This window comes from Triturus cristatus, chromosome 6 (assembly GCF_964204655.1).
Source record: "Triturus cristatus chromosome 6, aTriCri1.1, whole genome shotgun sequence".
Lineage (NCBI taxonomy): Eukaryota > Metazoa > Chordata > Amphibia > Caudata > Salamandridae > Triturus > Triturus cristatus.
In genome coordinates this window covers 1,396,945,454-1,396,972,125 of record NC_140589.1, presented here as the reverse complement: position 1 = coordinate 1,396,972,125, position 26,672 = coordinate 1,396,945,454, and the positions used below count along the sequence as shown (strand labels likewise).

The following is a 26,672-nucleotide window of genomic DNA, read 5'->3' as shown; positions in this document are numbered from 1 at the left end:
GATCACCCGATACTCCAGAAGGTTGATATGGAGCTTGGACTCCGCCGGAGACCAGAGGCCTCTGATCTCTGCCTTTCCCATGTGGCTATCCCATCCCAGGAAGGACACATCCGTCACCACAGCGTGCTCCGGTTTGGGAAGGGAGAGGGATCTGCCGCTGACCCAATGTTGGTTCATGAGCCACCACTGCAATTGCTGTGCAGTGCCCTCTGAGATCTGGACTTGTCTGGACAGGTTCCCCTGATGCTGCGCCCACTGGAACTTCAGGTCCCACTGCAAAGCCCGCATATGCCATCTGGCATGGCTGATCAGCAGGATGTAGGAGGCCATGAGGCCCAGCAGCCTCAGGGTCATCCTGACCGAAACCCAGGACAAGGGCTGAAAGATCGGAATCATTGCCCGAATGTCCCGGACTAGCTGTTTGGGAGGAGAAACCCGAAACTGCGCCGTGTCCAGAACCGCTCCGATGAAAAGGAGCTTCTGAGAGGGTGCCAGGTGCGACTTCGGCGCGTTGATGGAGAACCCCAGCAAATGCAGGAGGTCGGCCGTAGTCTGGGGGTGGGAGACGACTGCCTAGGGCGAGCCCACATTCAACAGGCAGTCGTCGAGATAGGGGAAGACTGAAACCCCTGATCTGCACATTCAACAGGCAGTCGTCGAGATAGGGGAAGACTGAAACCCCTGATCTACGCAGATGAGCTGCGACCACCGCCATCACTTTTGTGAACACCCGAGGGGCGCTGGTAAGGCCAAAGGGGAGCACGGTGAACTGAAAGTGCTCGTGGCTAACCGTGAACCGCAGATAACGCTGGTGGGCCGGCAGGACGGGCATATGAAAGTAGGCATCCTACAAGTCCAACGCTACCATCCAGTCTTGCGGGTCTAGGGCAGACAAGACCTGAGCCAATGTGAGCATCTTGAACTTCTCCTTCCGGAGGAAGCCGTGGACGTTCCGAAGGTCTAAGATAGGACGCAGGCCCTTGTCCTTCTTTGGAACCACTTAGTAGTGGGAATAACAGCCACAACCTACTTCAAGCGTCGGAATGCGCTCGATTGCCCCCTTGGCCAAGAGGGCTGCAACTTCCTGCTGGAGAAGTGCCAAGTGATTCCCCGACAAGCGGTGGTACTGAGGTGGCATGGCTGGAGGGGTAGAGTCGAAGGAGAGGGAGTAGCCCCTTCGGACAATTTGCAGCACCCACTGGTCCGATGTGATGGTGCGCCAGTGGGGGGGGGATGATGGCGAATCCGTCCGCCCACTGGGGTTTGATGGACCTGAAAGGACAGACTAGGAAGGCTTAGCAGTGGATGCCGCGGGGGTGGAGGTGAACTGACCCACCCGCTGGCCCCCTGACCCGCCTCGACGTGTCCTACGTCCGCGGCCACGCTGAGGTTTTTGCTGTGCCGGCCTGTGGCTCTGCGAACGTAGTGGGGCACCCCTTCCGCGGCCACGAAAGGAGCGAAAGGCAGAGGAGGCCGAGTGGCCGACAGGCTCAAGGACTTGGCCGTAGCCCGCGAGTCCTTAAAGCGCTCCAGCGCACTATCTGCCTTATTGCCAAAAAGGCGAATGTCATCAAAGGGCATGTCCATCAGGGTATTCTGGACATCCCCCGAAAAGCCAGTTCTCAGCCAGGCGTGGCGCCTAAGCGCCATCGTCGTGGAAATCGCCCTGCCTAGTGAGTCAGCGGTGTCAAGCCCACAACGAATGGTGAACTTAGCTGCGTCTCTCCCAGCAGCAACAGCTTGGGTGAGCACTGTCTGGACCTCCTCCAGACAGCTAGGCAGCACTTGCGCAACCGTGTCCCACAGAGAGTTGGAGTAACAACCCAAGAGGCATGCAGTGTTCACCGACTGCAGCCCTACGGTGGCAGATGAAAACAGCTTCTTGCCAAGCTGCTCCAGCTTCTTGGATTTCCTATCCGGAGGTGTGGAAGGGAACGCGCTTTGGGACGCAGAGGGGTAGGGTGATGAGAGAGGAAGAGATCGCTCTGAGCCGGGCGATGGCGTCGGGCCACGTTCCTGTCCACAGGAGCCCCTGTGTTGGGCCTGGACCAGGTGCCCAAAAGAACGTCAGAAAGTGCGTCATTAAAGGGCAGCAAGGGCTCCTAAGAGGTTGCCGCCGGTTGGAGCACTTCTGTCAGGATGTTCGTTCTGACGGCCACTGCAGGGAGCTCGAGGTGGAGGGCCTCGGCCACCCTACGCAACACCACTGCGTAACCTGCTCCCTCCTCCGTAGCCACGATAGGAGGAGACAGCATGCCAGAGTCCGGCGAAGTGTCAAGACCACTGGCTTCCCCCAAATCCTCTGCCCAGTCCAGATCATCAGCACAATCCTGTGCGAGAGGGTCCTCAGACACCTCCCAGTCCTCCCCTTCCTCCAAAGTCTGTGGAACAGGCTGAAAATACGGAGGATGGACATAGGGAACAAATCCCATCAGTGCCGGAATCGGCGTCGATCTGGCTCCGTGTCCGGTTCAGGGCTGAAACCGGGGATGACGTCGTCCTGAGGAGCGGGCGACGTCGGTTGCGGTGCCGGTGGGGTTGACGTCGGTGGAGGTGTAACAAGGTCAACCGGCGTCGACCGCGGTACGATCCCGGATCCCATGGGGGCCTGCGGCGCCGGAGACGCTGAGGCCAGAGCCCATGGCGATGGAACAACAGGACCCCCAGTCGGGCCCGCGGGACCCAGAGGCGCACAGTCGGGGCCAGACGGCCCAAAGAGTCGGGCCATGGCAGCAAGAAACTCTTGCACCTGGGCTGGTGTCGCCGCCGGACCCAGGAAGGGCAGGTAGGCCGGCAGCGACGTCACAGGCTCCGCCGGAGCCATGGGGGTGGCACCGCCTGCACCCACAGCTGCGTAGCGCCACGGGAAGTTGAAGAGCAACGACGCTTCTTCGACTTCTTTTCGGAATGCTTCGACTTACCTGACCCCGAGTGCGAAGACTTAGATCCAGAAGAATGATGGTGACGACTTCATGACCGGTCCCTCGACCTCCCATGGGACCGGGACCTTCAACGGCATGGAGCAGACTGCCGGGCTTCCGACAACTTTCGGGACCGCTCCTGCAAAGTTTTCGGTGCCATGGCCAGGCAGTCGGGGCGAGACTTGGAGTCGTGGTCGCGCCCCAGGCATTAGAGACACACTCGGTGTGGGTCCGTCACAGACATCATGCGTTGACAGTCTCCACAGTTCTTAAACCCGGGCATCCCTACGGCACCAGGAGTCGATCGACTCAGAACAATAGGAGACAAAAAGCCTCAAAAAGCTCAGTCAAAAAATGAATGGGGTTACTAGCTCTTCCCGAATCTGCGCTTGCTGGCGCGGAAAAAGAAAGAACTGATGTCAGCGCGCATGGGTGGCGTCTAAGTACTGCCCGCAACGTCATCCCGGCGATCAAGATGCCGACGACGGATTCGGAGCTGCACGACGCCACCTACTGACGTGCCGGGGTACTGCTGACGAAAACTTTCTGGATCCAGCCTGACGCCTAGGGGTAATTCTAAGGTAAGGAATCTATCACCACATGTTTCTTTCAGATATCTCTTCACAGGTACTTAAGAGAGGCAGCTTTTGCCTTTGTTCAGTCCCTGTATATAAGAGATGCATGCACTGTAAGAATGTCAGGTGTGTTTGTCTGTCCCAGTATTTACACAAATAACAATTTCAATAGCACTATTTTATTTCTTTTTTAGTGCTATGCAACCCACTGCAGTGAGCTACATGGGACAGTGAGGTTTACAAGGTGTAGGAGTCACATGTCCTTCATACCTCACGGTGGTCTTTTAAGAAGGTTTACAATTTATGATCTGCAGGTAACAAAAGGATCTCTGTGTTAAAAGCAGTAACCCACTTTACTACCTACATAAAATAAAGATCTTTCATCAGCATGTTAGATGATGTGCTTTGCAGGAGACACATTTACCTGCTCTACTACTTTGATTCAAATCTGGGACTTTACAAAACACAAATCTTTCCAGTAAGTGCATTAACCGCCAAAGTTATCCTACCATTATTACTATTCCCTGAGAGTTACTGGGCACCTTCAAAGCAGATGCCTTAACCCAATCAAATGTTTTAAAATGTGGACTTTGCAACCAATTAAGCATAGCAGATCTACTACCATGCTTCTCCTTGTTGCCAATTCCTTTGTGGAGGTGTTTAAAAAACATAAATGCATTAGTTGAGGCCCAGATTTTGCATCTGGATTATGCCACTTTTTTGGCACAACCCCAAAGCCAAATCTAATTTATTAAATCTCAATGCGCTTAAATGTGCTCATGATATACCTGATAAACATATGTGTGAGGTCTTAATATCCGACGTCACTTCTTGTGATGCCACTTCCAGTGAGATCACTTCCAGTGATGTCACGAGCAATGTCGCACTTTGTGACATCATGTGCTGTGATAGCACACGTCATGATTTCACTTGCATAATGCAGTCAACCTGGTTACTCTCCCCCCCCCCCCCCCACTTATGTTTTTAGGACTTGTGCCCTGGAAAGGACTGTGTAATATGGCTACTATGTGATTTGGTGGACTTGTTGCATAAAAATGTTCCCTGGTGTTCATGGGAAAGAAAGGTCTTCTTTTAGTTACAAATGTTATGAAGTTATGGCTGCTGTATATAAATAAATTTAAGAAAGACAACGTAATTCTCGTCTCCTTGTCCTTAAAAAAGAGTTGAAACTTTCTGCAACATGGCTAGGAATATTTTTCATTATGAACGGCATACTCTGCATTAAGTCATAATCACTCAGTAATACCACTACTTCCGGTATTGCTTATATACTGTATTCCTGCTGATCATCGGTTACTTCTAGTAAGGACCTAAGCGTGTTGCCCCTGCCTTGATCCTATTGCAGGGCGCCATGGCCAATCTCTAAACATACCAGTGGACCTAATAAAGGCACGTCATCCGTGACTGATTCCTGTTTTTCTGTAAAAACAACATTCAAAAAGCGAGACTGGACCAAACCATGACAGAGACTTACAGGAGGGAACAAAAATAACTCTGCATTCCCCAACCCCCGTCCTGTTACAGCAAGCGTGCCGTCAGAATTCTGCTTTTCCCTCCCAGTCTTGAAAATCGGACGCACAAACGAGCAAAAGCAGCAGGCCTGCCAAGGCCACACCTGCAGTGTGGGGCAACCTGCTGCCGGGACCTTAAACTGCGCCCCGCCAATCTCTAGGTTCGCGGCACTCACTGTTTTAGGCTCCTTTGTCTCCCCGCCTCCCCAAACCCCCAACCTCCGCCCCCAGCTGTTCCTTTCAGAAAGCCCAGGCACGGGCAATCTGCCCTTCAAGGAAAGCAGCCACTTAATAGGGACTGGGCTAACTGAAAGAGCCAGCAAACAGCCCAGCACGTGCCGCTTCCTATCTGCGCCATCTCAAGATCCTATTCCATGGTGCTTAGGCAACAAAAAAAGTAAATGGATTTAACTCCCATTGGCTTCCCTGCAGCAATTCAAACAAAAGTGCAAGCAACAAAGACATTTTCCAGTGTGGCAGGTGTTGGTGTCAGATTCCGCCCGAAGCAAACAGAAGCAGAAGGGGGACAAAAACGTGTGTTTTCCCTTGAAGCCAAGACATGCAGGGGCAGGAGCATGCTAATATTATAGCAGTGTGATGTTAGTGCCACTACAGTGCCAGGCAATTTCCAGAGACACTTGTTTCAGGGTGCTTAATGGGGATGTGTACGTTTGGCAGAACGGGGTGTTAAAAAAAAAAAATACATAAGAAAGACTTGACACTAAAAAATAAGCAACATAAAAAAGCCGGTTAGTACAGCCGCAGTGAAATGAGCTAGCAGGCTGGTCCCGGCGCAGCCTGCTGAAAGAATAATTCTTACCTTTTTCAATCACGATAAAGTGACCTCTATATATTCTAATCTAAAGAGAAAGAACAGAAACAGCATCCAGTAAATAAACACAAAGCACGCCCACCAGTTAGCTATTAGGAGAAAATCAGACAGTTTTGGAAAACGCTCCAGAAAGAGGCCTTCAAATTCGAATTGTAAAACAAAGAATACTATCGATTATATAAATGTAAATACAGTAGCATGCTATATATTGATAAATTAAATAGTTATTAAAATTCAGAAAAAAGAGCCAGGCCTCGCCTACTCAATGGTAATGATAGGGGATTAGGGAAGATGTGGGTAAAGTCATGCCCGCCCTCCCCAAAGTAAGACTAGAAAATCAATTTCTATAATTCTACTAAAATCACAACTCGAAGCTTCTTAGAATACTTCGTTGCCAGTCTGTACATAATCCCCTCTGCTAGCAAGTCTTTTTTCCTTTTATTAAACGAGGGCACAGCTGGAATGCAAGGAACTCAAAAAAGCTGCGTGAATTTAAATGTGCAAATGTAAACCTCACAAGTCACTGCAAAAATAATGAAGGTTAACATGTTCTTTAATCAAGTGTAATGAGCCTTGTACACCGCAAACAAGTCTTAACTCGCGTTGCACGTCCCATACATTTTCACCACTCGTATTACACGCCGAATCAACTTGTGTCATATATAAACGTGCGAAGGCGACGCACAACGGGTGTTTTCTTCACGGAGCATTGTTTAAGAAATAGGGAGGTCAAGCACCACTGCAGGGTGGGGGGCGGGATGGGGGTCAGCGCTCTCATCACTTGACAGCACAAAGGCTCACATTCCATACTCAACACAACAAGCACTAGCAAAACCAAACGGTCTGGCTTTAATCTACCAACAAAATGTAAGATGGACACTCACAAATGGACCGTGCACACATTGTATACACAAATCATCTGGGTGGACACAACCCAAAGCCCACTCTATGCATATTTTAAGGAATTGCTAAACAAACAAACAAAAAAACACTCAGACAGCTGCGCTGTCAAGCTAGATCTAAAGAGGGAAAATAACCGCTCCCACATAGGCCATTATTATGAACATTTTAGATTAGTCGTGCACCAATATTTAGTGTATGTTTTCATTCATCGACATACTACTTTGGTAGTCATTAAAATTATATTGGAAGCTGTAAAAAATAAATAATCAAGTAAAATGTATGGAAGAACAAGTTACTTACCTTCGGTACCACTCTTTCTGGTGGATACTATCTAGCTGCAGATTCCATCAGAATGGCCCCAGGTGCCAGACTGGATCTGGAAGCTTTCACCGCAGTGCTCCAGAGTGCCACTAGGTGCTCCTTGTTGACTTTGTTCTGCCCCCAGAAGCGACGGAGCAGATACATTTTTAAACACCACCCCTGTGAGCTGACGTCAGTTTCTCATTTTCCTTTTGTATGCAATTCGCTGCGGAGCATGAACAATTGTTGCTACCTTTTGCTGATTTCTAACCTAGGAACATTTTTTTTATAAATCTTTTTATTGAAACATCTGCAAAACAGTACAGTGCAGAGGTTCGTGCAGATTATACATTACAGTACGCATGGGTGGATGGATACATTGACTTCATCATAGAGAGGAACATCATGAAGATGTAGGGTTTACATGCTCAATACTTCAAGGCGGTACACAGATCTCCCCTCTATAAACATTCCACAGATTCCAGATACGGGACCATTTCCTAGGACACCCCCTTGCCAAATATACCGTTTTTTCTCTGAACATACACCAATCAAGGTTCTTCCGCCAGGCTTCCAGAGTAGGCAGTTGAGCTGCCCCCCACAGTTGTGGGATGTTTCGTTTGGCCAACATGAACCCCAGTGTGATCCATTGCGTCTGAGAAGTGTTCAAGTCTGTGGGCTCCCAAATATTTAAAATACATAGTCTCGCCTCCGGGCGGAGAGAGACACGTAACACCTCATTGATTGTGTCATGGATTTGGAGCCAGTAAGAGCTAATATGTGTGCATTCCCAGATGGTGTGCATGAATGTTCCGGTGAGGCCGCAACCCCTTTTGCCTTCGCCTGTGTCAGACCACCCCATGTGCACTAACTGGGGCCCTGTGATGTAGATCCTATGAAGGACTTTAAGCTGAACCAGTCGCAAGCGTGCCGGAATAGCCACCTCTTTAGGAGAGGATACTGCAGCTTGCCAATCCCCATCGTCTAGTTCTATCCCATCCTGTGTCCACTTGTCCCGCAGTATCCGTAGAGGGTCTGCCATGTGATTGATTAACTTTTTATATATCAATGAGATTCTTTTGTTGGGGAGGTAACCGTCTAAAACTCTGTCTTCCAGGGGCGAGGCCTCCGGCGGATCGGAACCCTTAGGCAACAAAGATTGGAGTGAGTGTGAGACCTGTGCATAACGAAAATACTCAGTATCCGCAAGCTCATATTCGCTCTGAAGCGTACTGAAGGACTTGACCCCTTCTCTTCCCCAGATATCCTTGATAGCCGAGATACCGATCAGATCCCACCTATCGAAGCCCTTCGTTTTCCACAGATCGCCTAACTTCTCCGAATCCCAAAGAGGGGTGGCCAAAGTTAATTTATGTCTCCAACCAATTGAGTTGGTGGCGTTATGCCAGATTTGAACAGAATGTTTCGTGAGGCCCGTCAACACAAATCTTTTAGGTCGGGAATACAAAGCTCTGCCGTAAGTGCCCCCCGGAAGGAGCCACCTATCCATGGCGTAGCCCGGGTCGTCCGCACGACCGTATGTACAATTATTGATGGCCGCCAGTTGGGATGCCCAATAATATTTCTTGATATCCGGGAGGCTGATGCCTCCATCATACCAGTTTAGTGTTAGTTTGTTAAGGGCAATTCGGGGTCTACCATCCCATAACAAGTCCCTCTGCAGGCCCTCGATCTCCCTAAAGTAATGAGCTGGAACTAAATCTAAGGTGTTTTGTAGGGCACAGAGGAATCGTGGTAAGGCCATCATTTTGAATAGGGCGGCCCTGCCCAGGAGCGAAATAGGGAGTGTCTTCCAACTGGCAATGTCACTTTTGAGACTTCAAAGAGGTGGAAGAAGATTTTGGGCATAACGGACCGAAGGGTCAAGTGAGATAAAAATTCCCAAATATTTAAATCCGGCCATGTTGATTTGTATTTGACAGTCCCAGGGTGGTCCCCGCTCAGTACATTTAGTAGGGATTTTCCTCAGTTGATGGAGAGTCCAGAGAATCTGCCGAAGATTGTGAGGCTGTCTAGCACTACCGTAAGGGATTTCTTAGGAGAGGCCAAATAAAGTAGTATGTCGTCTGCGTATAACGATATGCGGTCCTCCCATCCGGGGGACCACCGCAGCCCTCTTATCATTGGATCCCAACGGATCCAAGCAGCAAAGGGTACCAAGGCCAAGGAGAAAATGAGGGGGGACAGTGGGCAACCCTGGCGAGTTCCCTGACTAAGCGAAAAAGTTGCCGAAACTTTGTTATTTACCACCACTTGAGCCAGTGGTTCGGAATATAAAAGACGCACCCAGTGGATATAATTCTGACCAAATCCCAACTTCGCTAAGACTGCCCATAAATAGGGCCACTCAATTGTATCGAAGGCCATGGTCGCGTCTAGTGACACGATCACAGCTGGTTCTCAAAGGGTGTGGGCTCTATCCACCACCCCGTGAACTCTGCATAGGTTGAGGGCTGTGTTTTTATGGGGCATAAAACCAGATTGATCCGGATGCACTAGGCCACTGATCACTTTCACCAGGCGGTTAGCTAATAGTTTGGCTAATATCTTAGGTTCTGCGTTTAGAAGAGAGATGGGCTTATACAAGGCACAGTCTGTTTTAGCGTTCCCTTCCTTATGGATAGTGACAATGGTAGCTATCCTCTGCTCCCGGGGGAGCATTCCCGCTTCTCTAGATTCTTCTAACATGGCTTTCAGATGGGGGGCAAGTTTATCCGGCTTAAGTATGTAAAGTTCAATGGGGAGTCCGTTAGGGCCCAGAGCTTTCCTGGAATTTAAAGAGCGGATCGCTTGCGCAATCTCGTCAGTCGTAAGAGGGCTGTCCATAAAGTCTCGATCCTCCAGGGAGAGACAGGGGAGTTTAATATCCCGTAATAAGTCCTGGGAGTCTGTTTCTGTGTGGGAGTTCACTGACGTGTAGACCGTTTGAAAATGGCCAGCAAATCTATCTAGTATTTCCTGAGGCTCCGTGATCAAGATGCCACCCTCTACTATAAGCTCCAGGACCAGCCGGCTCGCCCATTCCTTTCTGTTCAGCCATGCTATGAGCTTCCCGGCCTTATCTCCCAGACCGTAAAGTCTGCCCTGCTGTTCCCTGCTAAGGGCCTTGGCCCTATCGGAGACCATAGCTCTGTAGTCATGTTGCTTCAGGTTCAGCAGATGGAGCTTCTCCGGCGTCACCCCAGATTCCAGGTTGCTTTCTAGCCTGTAAATATCAGCCTCAAGCCCTAACATTTCCTTCTGCTTGTCTCTTTTGGAGCCAGATATTAGAGACAGTGTCTGTCCCCGAATCACAGTCTTAAACGCTTCCCATAAGGTCTGGGAAGAAGACACAGCACATTGTCAGAGAAATATTCGTTAATGGTCCTAATAAGGTCTTTACAGATCTTAGGGTTGCGCAGATACCAAGGGTTAATGAGAGCCAACCTTCCCACTGGGCCAGGGCTTATGAGCAGATGGACCCAGAGGGGCGAGTGATCGGAGATACCCCTAGCTAAGTGTTTGATTTAGTTTATATAGGCGGCTTGTGCGGCGGGAACGAGACAATAGTCTAAACGGGAGAGACTGTGGTGAGCCCCAGAGTGAAAGGTGTGTTGTATCTGGTCTGGATGGTATACTCTCCATCCATCAACCAGCCCCATTGCCTCAAGAAAGTCAGGCAACCACCAAGCCGATGGCCTCACCTCCCGGGGGGGATACCTATCCAATGTACCTGAGACCACTACATTAAAGTCACCCCCTATTACTAAGAGCCTCTCCGGAATGGTGAGCAGGACCGCACCCAAGTTAGCGAACGTTGTGCCCTGCAAGCCTGGAGGGACATAGACGGACATGAGGGTAATAACCCGGCCCTCCCACATCCCAGAGACACCAACGTATCTGCCTCGATCATCCGCCCACGTGGAATTCACCGCTAGTGGAAATGTATTTCTCGTCATGATACCTACCCCCCCTGGAACCCGAGGTGAACCCAGAATGTGCAACCATTTTATATCCCCCCCTGTGCATCGCCTTACATAGGTTCCCAACCAGGTGCGTTTCCTGGAGCAGAACTACATCTGGAGCATGCCTCTTAATATACTGGAGGACAACACTTTGTTTAATTTTGTCCCCTAACCCATTGACATTCCAGCTCAATATTTTAACGTTTTTATCCCCATCACGCCTTTCTTGCAAGTCACAAAGCCAAATACCCTCCGCATTTACCCCACCTGTTATTTTTCTGAGGATGTAGTCATATACTGTGCCGATGTAGCAAAAATAGCACTAAACCAACAAACAAAACACCCATCCCAACAACCCCCCATCCCAACAACCCCCCACCCAACAACCCCCCACCCCACTGCCCTGCACTCTGGGCTTAGAACTGCCCATAAAAAACTTGCAGAGTGCTGTCGCCCCAGAAAGAAATTCAAAGAAAGAAAGAAAGAGGGGAAAAATAGTGTGCTCCGTGTCCCTACTCGTAACGCCCCTAATAGGCGGGTAGCTTAAGGCCATACACAATCCTCAGCCCCTCTAATCAAACACTTGTGCCCCACCCTCCCCGGCCCACCCCGCCACCATGTCCCCAGTTACTCAGTTTTAGGCTGCCATGTTCGGAGTCTTTATCTCAAGGAGGTCGAGAGTCAGCATGTTCCCCGGCGTCGCGATCTGTAGGACCCTTTGCACCTCTATATTCAATCCACTCCGCCACTGCTTCCGGTTGGTCGAAGAACTCTAAAAACCGTGCTCTTCCCTCCGCCTCAAGCCGGAGGCATAAAGGGAACAGCGTTGAGTATTTCAGGCCCCTTTCCCTCAGGTCGCGTTTCACAGAGAGGAATGAACGCCTCTGCTTCTGCACTCTTTGCGTGAAGTCCGGAAAGAAGGAAATGTCAGCGTTTTCGTAGCGAAGGGGGGCCATGCTCTGGAGTTCTGGAGAATCACATCTGTCACAAAAGTTTAGGACCCGAGCCAGCATGGGCCTGTTTGGGACGGCCACCCGGGACCCTGTGAGCACGTTCAATGACTAAGAACTTTTTAAGGCCTTTGGGTTGGAGGTGTTTAAGGATAAGGTCCTCGATAAATAGGTCTGGGGATTGCCCCTCAGCTTTCACCGGAATTCCTAGGATGCGAAGATTATTGCGCCAAAGTCGACCTTCATAGTCATCCAACTTGAGTTCCGCGAGAGTCATGGAGCTCGCGGACCTCCCTTTGTAGCTGCGAGACGTCGTCAACGAGACTAGAGGTTGTGATTTCTACCTGCTTGACTTTTTTGTTAAGTTTTCCAAGATCGGCCCTAATAAGATTAACGTCAATCGCCACAGTATCCAAGGAAGTTTTGACTCCAGTAATGGCCTCCATGACATCCTTAAGCAACGGCTCCAGTTCATCTTCCCCGGGGCTCCCTTTGACGGCATCTGCGGACAGTTGGCCCCGCTGAGCGTCCTTGGAAACTGTGTAGCGGTCCAGTTTGTTAGCTTGGACTGGTTTCATCCCACGGGATCCAGTGCCCTTGACGTGCTCCATAGTAGTGCCCAAGGTATGCTTCCAACCAGACTACAGCACTCAGAGTGGGCCGAAGCGCCACCCCCCCACAGTTCTTAATAGCTACACCAGCAGGGTAGGACCTCAGAAGCGATGTGCAGGCCCTTGACCATTTCTCACACTGTCTGTTCCCCCCCGGGGGGATGGGCCCCTAAAATTCAGTCCCTGGCAGCTCTAGTCGCCCGGGGGGCCCAAAACCGCCAGGAGAGTCACAGGCTTCAGGGACAGCCGCTGTGTGCACGTCCAACAGTCGTCTTGTACTAACCCCCGGGACACTCGCCTCGGCCCCTCCTGCCTGCAGTAGTTTGAATGACAGTGAAAGCACAGGGGGGCCACTGCTCCCTCAAAGCCCCCCCCCTAAGCTCCCGGGGGGGGTCTCTTCAGTGCCTCAATGGATCAATTGTTGACTGTGCAGGGTCTCTGATGAGGCAGATTATGCAGTAGATGCGGCTCCGATAGGGCAAGCAGGGGGAGGCCACAATAGTCAAATGCGCATCGCAGCCATTAGCCAACTTGTGGCGGATGCGCGCTGTGAGGATTGCGCCCCAACGCCTCACCGGGAGTGTCTCACGGCTTGGAACCCACCACCGCCGCGGGTATCAGGCACCTGGTAGTGGTTTCGTAAAGGGGAGTTGCAGCGGCGCCTTTGATCCTGCGGCGCTGCCACGCAATGAGGTCGGACCAACCGGGTCTCCCCTCCGGCGTTCTCGTACAGTGCGGCGTTTAGGTGCTTGTTGCCAGGCGTCCAGTCACAGCCGCTGCCACGGGTGGAAACACTTCTTTACCGCTCCGCTCCAGAGCTGCGGCAGCCCCTCTAGACCACGGCGCCACCGCACAAAGGGGCCGGTCCGGCCGGGCTTCTCCTCCAGTGTCCTGAGTACTGTGGGCCCCTGGCTTGTGTGATATTGGTAGGCCTCAATGTTCCGGGGAAGATATCTTCCCCATCCGACATGCGCGGCGAATCCGGGATGGCGGGTTGGGAAACCGCTATTGTTTTGACCCCTGGGGCTGTTGTCGGGCGAGTTGGATGTTGTTGCAGGATAGTCGCGGGGCAGGGACGATGTCTGGAGCTAACACACTACGCGGCCATCTTCGATCCGCGCTTGGCCAAGCCCCCCCTAAGAACTTTTTAGATATTAAAGAGTCCACGTCATAGAAGTACGAGTTACTTACCTTTGGTAGCGATGTATCTGGTAGAGACGTTGTCTAGCCACAGATTCCTTCACTTAGAATATCCCCAGGCGTCAGACTAGATCCAGAATTTGTTTTGCAGCAATACCTCTGCGTGCCAGGGGACGGCACCACACGACCCCACCCTGACATCGTCCACGTACGTGACGTCAGCGAGGTCATACAAGTCCCTCCCGGCGCGTTTTCTTCAGAGAAACTTTTCTGCGGCACAACGTGGAGCCACCAACAAAAAATGGTGAAAGTATGGGAACTGTGTGCGAGGAATGAAAATCCATGAATAAAGAAGGAGGGTGGTGCAACACACCATCGTAAAAGACAGAATTAGACACTGCCCACATATAAGTGAAAAGGCTGCGAGAAAGAGTCCCGCCAGTTAAGCGAAGACCGTTACCCAAGTGCAACAAGGGAAGAATATCTCAACAGACAGAAATAGACGGTCATTACCATGTGGAACTGTGTCGTCCAGCAAGAACGGAGCACAGAGAGAACAACAGTCCACTGCAGGAAGGTATAAAAGACTGGCACTGCCCTTATAGAAATGGAAGTCTGAAACAGAGGTCAACAGATCCCCAAAAGACGACTGTAGAGGAGACCAGAACCCTGAGCCAATGAAGAAGGCGGGAGGGAGGGAAGGCAGCAGGCGAAGAAAAGAAAAAGAAGATGAATCTCCTGGTGAAGGTGAACCGGAGCAGGGCGGTGTAGGAGAGTAGGGTCTGCTTTCTATGTTCACCCCCACTTTTTGCTTTTGCTTTACTGGTTTTCGACTTAGATGTGGCTGTGGGCCTGCTAATCAGACCCACAGCCCTGCTGTTCTCTCTCTAAATTAATACTATGTACTTTAGGTGCATAACCCATTTGGATAGGATCACCTTATTGGCCCCTGTACAGTGTACCCTAGGTACCCAGGGCATAGGTGTACCCTAGGCCTACCAGGGACTGCAGCATGTATTGTGCCACCCCTGGCCTGGCCTTCCATTTTGACACAACTGGCTGATCACTCAGCTGGGGCATGGTCGTGTAATCACCCCTTGCTTAGGTGTAGTATTCCTATACCTAACTTACATATAGACACATGTGTACCTATCAGTCACTCCTATGGCAGGCCTTGACAATCCTGGAGGCAGAGTGCTTGGTAACATGTGAGATGGTGCTCTAGCATGAGCTGAGCCTGTCTGCAGCTTTCGGAACCTTGTCCTTATAGCTGTTCTATGATATAGCCTACCATATACTCTTAAAGTGCCTTATAATCTTAGACGGTTATGGTAACTATGGTTTGGCTTTATCAAAACATGTCGTGTAAGGTGTCTAACACTAGGGAATAATACCCCCATGCCATTTCTGGACATGAGAATATTATTCCCCCCTTCTAGAGGGAAAGACATGTTAAAATCATACTTCAACTGTTAGCCTCTGACCAAAGCCTCAGCATCACAAAATGGATGCTGCTGCCACGACACAAGTCTGACCTCCTGCAGCTGGGAGTGATCCCAGCCAGGGAGGCCTGGACAATAGGTTTCCTGCTTGGGGAGGTGCTAGCACCTCTCCAGACAGCCTTTAGTGTATTGGGGCAGGGTGGGCTGAAAGGAATGAGACATGCCTGGGGCACACAAGGTGTTCCTTGCATAGTCCAGTTCAAACCGGCGCTGGGGCACTCCAGCCCCAGCTCTGGCGCGAAACTGGACAAAGGGAAGTGGGTGTAACCACCCCCTCCCAGGTCCCACCCATAAGGCGTGACCTAGCAGGTATCCCAGCCCCCCAGATTAGTATAAGAGTGGGAGTTGGGCCTCAAGACTTTGGATTATCCTGAACCTGCAAAACTGAACAGAAACTCTGGACCTTCGACATTCGACGAAAGAAGAAGACTGAAGAATCTCCCTTGTAGCCAAGGAGTGGCTACCCTGTGCAAACAGGCACCATCAAGAGACTACCCTTTGCTTTGCGACAGTTCTACGAGGAACCGACTGCAGAGCCCGACCAGAGCCTTGATTTCCAGACTTCTCCGACCCTCATCCACACCTGCAGCAGAGCTGAGATCCGTGGAGGCGACGAGCGACGTGGGACCGGCTACCTGGGAAAAGTGGCTAGTAACTTACAGCGCAGCTTCTGAGGTACCCTCGAAGTTGTGCACCGGGGATTGAGAAGCCCCAACCCCAAGCACCATCTGCACCGAAGACCAGCCCCCCACACTCCACGAGTCCTGCATGGGGCCCTTCAGCATTTTCCTGCTTGCTGCGTCTGTCCGGTTGCTTGCCCGCTGGCTAGTGGCCTTTGTGACGACGCTCCCTGAAATCTTCTGCGCTGGTTTGGCTCCTCCAGACTGGCTCCCGCTTCTCTGCAAAGAAGAAGCACCCCAGACCTTCCTGGTCTGCACCAGAAGCAAGTCCTTTGTTCTTCGTGGGTTCCGCTTGCCAAGGCTTGGTGAGTCCCAGTCCAACTTCGACGCCGCCGACAGCAAGAGCCTTCGTGGGACAGCTCGCCTCCTGGTCCTGGTCGTCCTCGACGCTTCCTGGTCCTCCTGGCTGCAGCGACAAGCTTCACCTTCACCTGCAACTCTTCACGACATCGCCTGGTTCCTTCCTGGTTCCACGTGGTCACTGGCTAGTGACCTTGACTCTGTCCCTTCTGCTTGCAGGTTTCTTCTCTTCTTGATCCCAGCCTTGGGATCCACCGGACACTCTCCCCTGACTGCCTGTCAGCATCTTTCTTCAGGCATCCATAGGAGTCGACGACGAAAACGACGCATCTTCACCCCTATGCACCCGCAGCCTGTGGGCTAGGTAACTTGGGTACTCCGGTGCTCATCAGGATAGTGACTATCCTAGTGTCTAGTTTTCAAGTCCCAACTTCCTAGCTACTCCGGAAGTGTCCTAAATCTATCTATTTCTAAACTGTAACATTGCTATTGACTTTTACGCATTACGCGTGAGTGTTTCCACTCTGCACACGAATCCCGTGGGCCTCCCACTTCCTAACTAACGCTAGTGTAGTGTAGCTCCAGCGATTCCCTAGGCCTAGGCCTATTCTATTTCCGTGACAGTGGTTCTTATACCACTTATTTAGTATATGGTTTGCGTGGCCCCTAGGGCCTAACTGTATTACTTACCTGTGTGACTTACTGTATGCATTAATAAGACTGTGTTGTACTTACCTCTAATCTCATAAAGAGTGCTGAGGGTTTGCTTAGAATAAATACACTTTATTTTATATATATATCTGTTGTGGTGTCCTTTCATTTGGTATTCAAGGGATTATATATGGTATCACAGCTGGCTTCACATGCCATTCAGAGTTTAGCCTAAGACTGCTCTTGTCCATGCTACCACTAGGATAGCTGGTCTATAAGGTTGACTTTACAACCAATCACCATAAGGGTATTTGGACTGATATAAGGTGTACACTATAACTAGTGACATCATACATCAGGCCAACTTCTCACAGGCGGTGGCGCCTGGCAACGTTCCTATCCACAGGAGGGACTGTGGAGGGCTTGGACCAGGTGCCCTGGAGAACGTCAGTGAGGGCCTCATTGAACGGCAACAGAGGCTCAGTGGAGCTTGCGGCCGTTTGAAGCACCTCAGTGAGGATGTTAGTCCTCACAGCCACGGCAGGCAGCTCAAGCCCAAGGGCCGCGGCCGCCTTGCGCAGCACCACAGAAAATGCTGCACCCTCCTCCGAAGCCACAGTCGCCTCCGAAGCCACAGTCGGAGGAGAAGGGAATCCAGTGTCCGGCGAGGTGTCCAGCCCACTGGCCTCCCCCAGTTCCTCTGCCCAGTCCTGTGAAAGCTGCGACTGAACAGCCATAGGGTCTTCATACCCCTCCCAGTCGCCCCCGTCATCCGATTCCTGATACGCAGGAGGAAGGATCGGAGCCGGACGGTAGAGCTGATGAGGCTCAAGCGGCGCCGGATGCGGCGTCGGTCGACGCCGCAACGGCGTCGGGTCCGGAACAGGGCTAAACTGGGGTTCGACGCCATCCGGTGCCGGTGTCGGGGGCACCGGTGGCGTCGGTGGTTCAGGCGTCGGCGCCAGCGGAGGAGGCGTGACTAGGTCAACCGGCGTCGACGGGGGCATGGGCCCCGCGGGGACCTGCGGCGTCGGGACCGGAGTCTCCGACGGCGCCGGGGCCGGAGCCGCCGGCCCGCAAGGTCGCCCAGTCGAGTCCGTGGGGCCCGAAGGCGCGCCAGCGGGCGTCGACGGTGGGGCCAGCCTCCTCATGGTCGAGAGGAAGGCACTGACCTCCGCCGGCGTCGCGTCAGTCCCAGGGACCGGTGGGTATGGGGACTTGCGCGGCGCCTGTGGCTCCGACGGAGCCGCGGGGGTGGAACCACCCGGACCCTCGGCCGAGTCGCGCGACCGGCGAGGGGAGTCCGAAGAGCGATGTCGTCTCTTGGACTTCTTAGAGTGTTTGGACTTACCCGACGACTTGGAGCCCGAAGATCGATGTTGGCGTCGGCTGCGGCTCCGCGAGCGATCCTTGGACCTCCTCCTGGACCGGGATCGCGCACGACGCGGAGTCGAGTGGCGAAGCTCGAGAAGCTTGCGGGACCGCTCCCGCCTAGCCTTCGAAGTCAGGGCCTGGCAATCGGAGCACGACTCCGCGTCGTGGTCGGGGCCTAAACAGTAAAGGCACCGGCGGTGGTGATCGGTCACCGACATCAGTCGATGGCAATCATCGCAAGTCTTGAACCCAGGCATCCTACCGGCACCAGACGTCGATTGACAGGATCAAAAAGGATCAAAAAGATTTAGTCAAAAAAGACTAAAAGGGGTAGCTCTCCCGGATCTGCGCTTACTGGCGCGGAAAAAAGAAGAACTGACGTCAGCGCGCGAGGGCGGCATCTAAGTTCTCCGACGACGTCATTCCGGCGCACGACGCCGACGACGGACGCGGAGCCGCAGACGACGCCTAGCGACGCGCAAGGGGTATTGCTGACGAAAAATCTTCCGGATCCAGTCTGACGCCTGGGGATATTCTAAGGTGAGGAATCTAACTAACGTGTTTCTTTCAGATGCGGAGGTTACTTCTGCGGGAGTGTGCCTCCAAATCCTAATTTTTGAACTTGATAAGTTCTAGAACCCTGTCCATCTGTAGAAGCTTATGGTGGTCTCGAGTCATGCCGTCCTCAACATCAGACACCCTCGCCTCCATGTGTGTTAGCTGCGCGTGGTGAGAGTCCACCCGGGCCTTGACAGCGTCTAGACGAGCAGATAACTGATGCCAGTGACTGTGGCCTTCACATCTAGCATGATGGCTTTGAGGTCGTCCTCTCGGGTCGGACCGGCTTCGGGCTGGGTCGCAGGCTCGCCAATGTTTGGGGCTGCCCCATCCTGTCGTGTCTGCCTGCGTTGGTCGAAGGCCAGTTTTGGCTGCTTGGGGTCCGCCTTCCCCATGGACGGGCTGTCGTCTCCACACAAGAGCAGGACGATGCAGGACGATGCAGCGATCACAGGGCCCAAGGGGAAGGCCGGAGCAGGAGAGGTGATGGGTGAGGAGCTAGGCTGGCAAGGAGGAGCAGCGTCTGATAGGAGGCCAAGTCTATCATGTAGGTTTGAGAGGGGGGAGGCGTGGGAGCCAGGTCCCGCAGGCTGAGTCTTAACTGAAGAGGCAGCAGCAGGCACCCGCGGCACGCCCCGGGGGAAGCCAAGCTGGGGTGAGGCGGGCCAGGGGAGAGAGAGACGATCCCCAATCGCCGGCCGATGGAGTAGGGCCTCAGGAGAGCAGCACAGTCCCAGGCCGTGGAGCCACCGACGAAGTCAATGGTGGGTGGAAAGGCGTAGTAAGCAGGTAGGCGCCACCACACACTGCAGCAATCAAGCAGGGCTGCTGATCCAGACGGCTGGTGGGAGCCAATGCGGAGAACGTGGCATGCAGGAAGGCGGAGGCAGGCCCCACGGTACTTGGAAGTGAAGGTGGCCGCAGCGAGGTCTAGGCAGGCTCGGACACTGGGGGAAAGCACTCCGGTAGGCTTGTGCATGCTGAGGAGGAAGGTGGCAGGGAAGCGCGGGGAGCGGACCGTCCACTTTGCGGAGCTCCAAAGGAGCTGCGGGCGGCTAAGGGCTCTCCTGGTGCCGGCCGGCGCCAGAAAGCGGGAAGAGGCCCGGGCCCCACGGTGCGACATGTGCACCCCCAACCCTGCCGCGGCCCGCCCCCAGCAGCAGCGCAACCCACCGTAGAGAGGAGGCAGCAGGCAGCCGTTAGCAGGAGGTCCCGGTCTCAGCAGGCAGGTAACAGACGTCTCCCATCCGCAGCAGGGCCAGGCACAGCAGTCGGCCACACAGCACCAGGTAGGCCCAGCAGCCGCATCCGGGACTCGAAATGGTGGTAGATCTCGGCGTAGTGGCAGAGGCGTGAGTCAGCTGGGGGACCGATCACCGCCCCAGGAGGTAGAGAGTCGAGGCAGCGCGGTGCAGAGAGCCAGGTCACCCAGGGTACGCAGGATTGTGGCGGATTAATGGCTTGGCCGGCAGAGCCTACTCAAGTTGCGGCCATCTTGCCGCCGGCTAAGCCACGCCCCCTGGTAAGTACTTTTGTACCTCCACAATTGGCTACTGGTGTACCCTTATAAGTCCCTAGAATATGGTACTAAGATACCCAGGGCATAGGTATAAATGGGGCCTACCATGGGATACAACATGCATTGTTCCACCCATGAAAGCCCACCTAAACTCAGACTACAGGCCTGACAATACAGCCTGTGTGAGTTGGTGCTTGCACCTCTCATGACAGAAATAAGCTTACTTATATCTGATGTCACTACACTTAGAACCTATAAGTCACCCCTATGGTAGGCCCTTCAGTCCTGAGGGCAGGGTGCTTGGTTATAAGTGTGAGGGTGCCCCTGCATGAGCAGGACACCCCTACAAACCCCAGAGTCAATTATCCATGTTTTGTAAGTCCGTTCAGCCATTTTAAGACATATAGTGCACATCAGTCATTACGAGATGTCTAACTATATAATGGCTGCAATGAACCTGGTCATGTTTGGTATCAAACATGTTGGAATCATACCCCAACACCGACTCTGCTGTTGGAAGTATGATCCCATGTACTGGAGGCCCTTAGAGAAGCCCCATGTACTTCTGGTATGAGCCTTTTAGGGTCTGCCAGCAAGCTAGTGCTGCTGCCGACCAGAGTGACAATTCTGCCTTCCTGCTGCTGAGCTGAGCTCGAGCAGGGAAAGGTAGAACAACGGGTTTTCTGTCACAGGGAGGTGTGACAGGAGAGATCCCAGAGCTGTTCCAACCCCTTCCTTGGGTATTTAAGGGCTCCCCCGGGGATGGGTCCTCAGATTAGTCGTGGAACAAGACTCACCTCTGAAACGAAGACACTATTCAACCGACTGGACACTTAGACTTCGACTGGAACCAAGATTGCATCAAGGAAGACTCCTGCTACTCCTGGTCTCGCTATTCTTCAAGTCTTCTGCCTCGTCTGTGTCTCGCTCAGGTTCTCCAGAAGACCTGTGAGCATCAAGGACAGCTGAAGAAATATCCCTTGGAGTGAAGGAGCCATTCTGCTGCTTCTGCAGACACTGCAACGAAGCTGACTGGTCTGCTGCTCCTGTCGTCCTACGGACTTCCCGAGACCCAGCAAAACAGGTGGTGGTTCTGCAGCTCTCCAAAGGCCTGAACGGCCTTCCCTGCAATTTGTTGACTTGCCATTGACAAGGCTTGTTGGCTCTGCACTCCAGAGATATTCGGGCTACAAGAAGCTCTAGCCTCCAGCATCTCTTCCTGCCAAGATCAGTATCCTCACTGCATCTCTTGCACCATGGGCCTCCATCTTTGGTGAGCTGCCTGAGGTTCTCTTGCGACTCCTGTACCTTTGGCCTGTGGGTCCTCTCGAGGGTCTTCTCCTGCTTTGGTGGGCTCCCTGCTTGCTCTGGGCCTGCTCTGACTCTCCTGCACTTGGTGAGTCCCCGTGCCCCTGCTGGTCCCAACGATTGCCTCTTGGCATCTTGCATGCCAGTTGCAGCTACCATGTCTTGTTGGTGCTCCTGCAGGACACCGACCACCTAAACACCGACATCCAACGTGGGACAGCTCGTGTACAGCTCCTGGTCTTCCTTAGCGTCGCCTGGTCCACACAGCTGCAGCAACAAGGTCCTAGTCAACTCATCTGAGCTCCCTGCTAAGGGTGGGAATTGTGCTTTCGTGCCTCCTGGTCACCTCCGAGTGGCATAGACTGTCACCTCTGCTTGCAGGTTTTCCTCTTCAATAATCCACTCTTGGATTCCACTGTACATCTTCACAAACTTCTCTAGGGGCCTTTTCTCCAGAGTCTTCAATTGTCGACGGGAGGTTCCACCGTCACTTCACCCATATGCACCTGGCTTCCCTGGTGCAGGTAACCTGGTTCCTGGGGCATCCATGGGTAGGGTGGCTCTCCAACCTTCCATCCCCCAAAGGGTTTCTTCGGGTCCTCTGGTAAGGGTCCTTCTTGTTTTAAACTGCAACAGTGACTCCTCCATAGACTTCCATTTGGCACACAGCTGTTTTTCCACTCTGCACACAGCCTCCGTTGGGTTCTTGGGTACTTATCTTGGGTGGTTCCTTGTTCCCTCAGCTCCTCTGAGTCTTCTGGTCTAAGTCCATTTCTTCCTTGCAGGTCGCATTCCGCTTTCTTAGTATATGGTTTGGTCTCCCCCAGGAGACGAGTGTATATTTATGCTACTTACCTAATTTCTTTGGAGTATTGTTGATATCTCCGGGTAGGAGGTATACCAATGTGTTAGTGATAGTGTTGTGTAATAAATAGCTTTAAAAAAACAACACTGTGTGGTTCTTTCTTCACCTACTCTACACTGTTGACTAAATGTGGTAAAACAAGCTGCTTTAGACTCCTTCAAGGTAAGCCTGCTCTCCACAGCTACCACTATGGGAGCTTTTCTATACGTATCAAAGACCCCTAAAATCACTATGTGGGTTGCCTGGATTGGTGCAAAGTGAATCACTCCTATGAGTGTGCACCATATACTTAGCCATCTCCCTACAGTAGAGTTAATGGACAATATTTTTTTTTTTAGGGTTTAAGGAAGGACAGTTGTAAGGGAATTTTAGGGGTCAGGGAAGGGCAGCATTTAGCGGTAGTACAGGACATTTTAAGAGCTCAGTGATGGGTAGCATTAAGGGGTAGTGTAAGGAAACTGAGCATTAGTTGCATGGCCTGCACAAGCAATGAGTCCACCATTGCCCTACTGTGGCGCTTCTGCAGCTCCTGTTTTCTACTTGGTGATGGACCACTGTACGGGGGCCACCACAAGCAGCAGAAATGTGGTGTCAGAATCAAGCTCTGCAGGACATTATGGGGCGCTCCTCCGGGAGCTTGTGCATATTTAATGGACAGCTCTCCCACTGCTCAGGGGAGAGTTTTTTTTCTTCTTTTTAACCGCTGCACAGCATTTTCTTTTTCTGGGGGGTGCCCAGTCCCAGCCGGGCATCCCCACGTACCTTCTTTGTCAGGGGCATCACAGGGAGCCCACTCCTAGCTGCCCCGGTATCACGGTTCAGACCCTGACCAACCAGTGATCGTATTTCCACGGGAGCGAAGGAGGATCCCTACGCTCCTGAAAGACAGTACCAATCCGAGGATCAATTACCTCACGACTAGTAAACTCTCTAGAGGGAGAGAAGAGACAAAATAATAAGAAGGACCACTCTGGTCTGGGAGTAGAAACAGCACAGGATACCCAGTCTGAGTTCTGAAAGGCACATAAAGGTCCAAGCCTGTTGGCACACACAAATAAATTGCTGTTAACTACACAGACTACACCCCAAAACTCCAAAGACGAACTTGACTTTTATGTCACTTAAGCGTTCTTTGTGTATCTCCAAAATGCTCACCTTGGATCAGCCTTTATATAACCACTGTAGAAAATAAATCCAATGAACTTGCAGAGTGTACGCTACAAAGTAGCCATGTACAAATGTCTCTTCAAGAAAGTAACAGCAACAAAAATTTGTAGATAAGACGTCTTCGTCAGTGCACTGACCTTGAGGTTTGCAGGTCACGAGCAATTTGCAAAAAAAAAAAAAAAAAATTCACCAACAAGAACGGGTTGCAATAATCCACATAGACTTTCCATAAAACAGGAAGCAAGGGAGGAAGAACGTTCGGGAGGCATGAAGAGAAACAGGTAGTAATGGGTCGTAAAAAAGAACAAACTTAACGAACCCGCCTCCAGAATCCTACCTGCTCTCCCTGATACAACGAACCTCGATACCGAAGGGGATTATTAGAGGTGGAGTACCGGCAGGACTGCCAGAACGGTTCTGCAACCAAACGCGTTACCGGGGCACAGCATAGGAAACTCGACTCTTCCAGAAAACTGACAACGCATGAGACGCGATCAAGAGGCGTGGTCCAACTCCAATGCGGAATTAAGCCAAGCAACGCTCCGTTCTTTCTGCCTTCCTTTATTTTTTTAATGCACATCAGCTGTTTCCCACTAGCCAATGAGCATACACAAAGAAGGCTCCTCAATCTCCTGCCTGAGCTATAGTGTCAGAGTGCATTCTGGGTAATGTAGTGTGTACTCCAGGGCACATGAAGCGCGGGGTGTAACACCCAGCCAGCTTCCCGCGTGGGCCAGGGTGCAGCCTCATGTAGCGGTCGCCTGCCGGCCCCCTCCCCCCCCCCACAGATATGGGCATGACCACCACAGAGGGGGTGAGAGCGGTGGCACTCCACCTTCCTAATCTTGCTTGTTGGAGCCCGGAGCTGGGGATCCTAGGTCCCTTGCTCAATCATTGGGGATAAGATTTGATGGCACTTCTCTGCATTCTATATGGTGGTGGGGACCGGGTGTTGGGGCCTCACGTCCGTGTGTGTGAAATCCATCCAGGGGGTTGGAAGCCCTGTCCCTTGAAACTCTGGGAAGGGGGTTCCACACATGCCCCCTCTCAAGGTTTGCACTGGCAGGCTTCTCTTGCGGCAAACCCTGGACTCTGGCCCACCTGGGAGAGGGGGGCTGCGGCAGTTGGAACAGCTACGAAGCGGAGCTCCACGCACCCCGGGATCGCACTAGGGCTCAAAGGTCAAATCCTTCTCCTGCTAATTTTTCATGTTCTTGGGCTCATTCTGCTCTTGGTGGTGAGCCCTTGCAACCTGGAGCACTTTGTTCAGGCCTCCAAGGTGGCAAACTTTGAAGGGAGCTGGTTCCACTGGGTCCCTGTGCCAGCCTTTCTCTTTTTTCTCCTATAAAACATCTCTCCTCCTTGGCGCAGAAGTCCAGTCGGTCCCCCAACTAGTGTTCATGGGGTATAAGGGGACCAGTTTATCTGGTTCTGGGGAGAGCACCACTGGTCCTGAGGGTAACTGCAGTCAGAGTCCTTAGTCCAGATGGGCATCAGGGAATTCCTCCTTCCAACTGCCCATGGCTGCCGCCTTTAGTCCCAGTGTCCAGCAGAAAAGCACAACCAAGAGAGAGCTCTCCCCTTGTGCAAGAGCTTTTAAGTGGGGGTGGAAGGTTCTAGTAGCAAGGCACCTCTGGCCTATTCTGCGGTGGCACATCACCTCTTCAGCCCTGTTCCAATCCTCCTGCACAGCCTCCTGGGACATTTTAAAATGGCATCAACCAGGAGTCCCTGGTCACATCTTCTCTGGGTGCCTCAGCTCTGCTACTCGCTGACATCACTGTCAGGGCCTTTCCCACTAAGACGTCAAAGGGAAGCCCCAACTGTCTGGGCTTCCTCCTTTGTTCAGTGGGCTTTGCTGGCCCATCCCTGGTACAGTCACCTGGTACAGTGTGACTGCTGATTGATTGATGCAGATCCTTCATCACCACCCCTTTCCTCTAAAGGAGTTGAGTGAAGTGTAAATTGCTCCCTTTGTGTGGGGAGGCCTTTGTTCCTGCTGCTGAAGAGAAATGTAAATAACCTGGCACAGCAGGGTGAAAAAAGGCCTCGGCTCTTATCCTGAGCTAAGACAGAGAAATATGACAATCCTGGATGAGCCATAAGCTGTAAAGATATATTCTTGGAACTCTTATATTTGGGTCTGGGATACCGGTTCCACCCCAGTTTGATACATCACTAGTCTCCGTAGTCAAAAAGGAAGTGAAACTGCACCCTAAGGCAGTCTTCCCCATAGGTGTAGAATGGAGTGTCACTGCAGACAAGAAAGTAAACCACAATGTATACTAACATTATGAGGCCTACCCCAGGTCACTATCCAATCCTGTTCCCTCTGCGCTAGGCTACCACATGCAGCCCTCACGTGTGCACATGCGGTTGCAGAATTGTTCATATGTAACTAGCCAAGAATCCATAGCATTACAGGTAGTAACAGGTTTTAAAGTGCCAAGAAAAGGTAGCATTAAGGGGTAAGTACAGTCTCTTTAAGGTGCAGGGATGGGTAGCGTTAAAGGGTAGTTTTTCTGCGTTATGGAACAGTAGAGTTAATGAGTAGTACATGATTTTTAGGGTTTAGGGAATAGTAGCATTAAAAGATAGCAAGGAGTTTTCAGAGTTCAGGGATGGTAGTGTTAAGCAGTAGTAAGATTATCTAATTCAGAGAAGGATAGCATTAAGGTGTATTAGGTGGTTTTTAGGATTCAAGAAAGGATAGCTGTATGGATAGTAACAGGTTTTCAGGGTTCAAGGAAGGTTGGGTCAAGTGATAGTAAAGGGGTTTTTGGGTTCAGGGAAACATAACATTAAGCAGCAGTAAGTTTAGATTTCACAGACGGGTATCGTAATAGTTAGTAAAGAGTTATGGTTCAGGTAAGGTAGCGTTAAGATGTAGTAAGGGATTCGCTAGGTATATGGGTGGGTTGCCTTAAGGGATAGCAAGGGGTTTTTAGGCTCAGGGAACATTACAGTTAAGTTGTAGTAAGGGTTTTAGGATTCAGGGATGCATAACGGTTATTTAGGT

At 51.9% G+C, this 26,672-nt stretch overlaps 1 protein-coding gene across 7 annotated transcripts in view; it reads right to left on the bottom strand.

Annotated features, from left to right (window-relative positions):
* RALGAPA2 (Ral GTPase activating protein catalytic subunit alpha 2) overlaps window positions 1–26,672 on the bottom strand; it is a 1,855,355-nt gene that overhangs the window by 63,266 nt on the left and 1,765,417 nt on the right. For 3 of the 7 annotated variants that reach the window (XM_085612413.1, XM_085612410.1, XM_085612411.1), the window contains one exon: window positions 5,849–5,888. The exons of the other annotated variants lie outside the window; for them this stretch is intronic. In XM_085612413.1, the coding sequence (XP_085468539.1) occupies window positions 5,884–5,888 (5 nt within the window). In that variant the 3' untranslated portion in view covers window positions 5,849–5,883. The remainder of the gene's footprint in view (window positions 1–5,848; window positions 5,889–26,672) is intronic. 7 annotated transcript variants of the gene reach the window in all.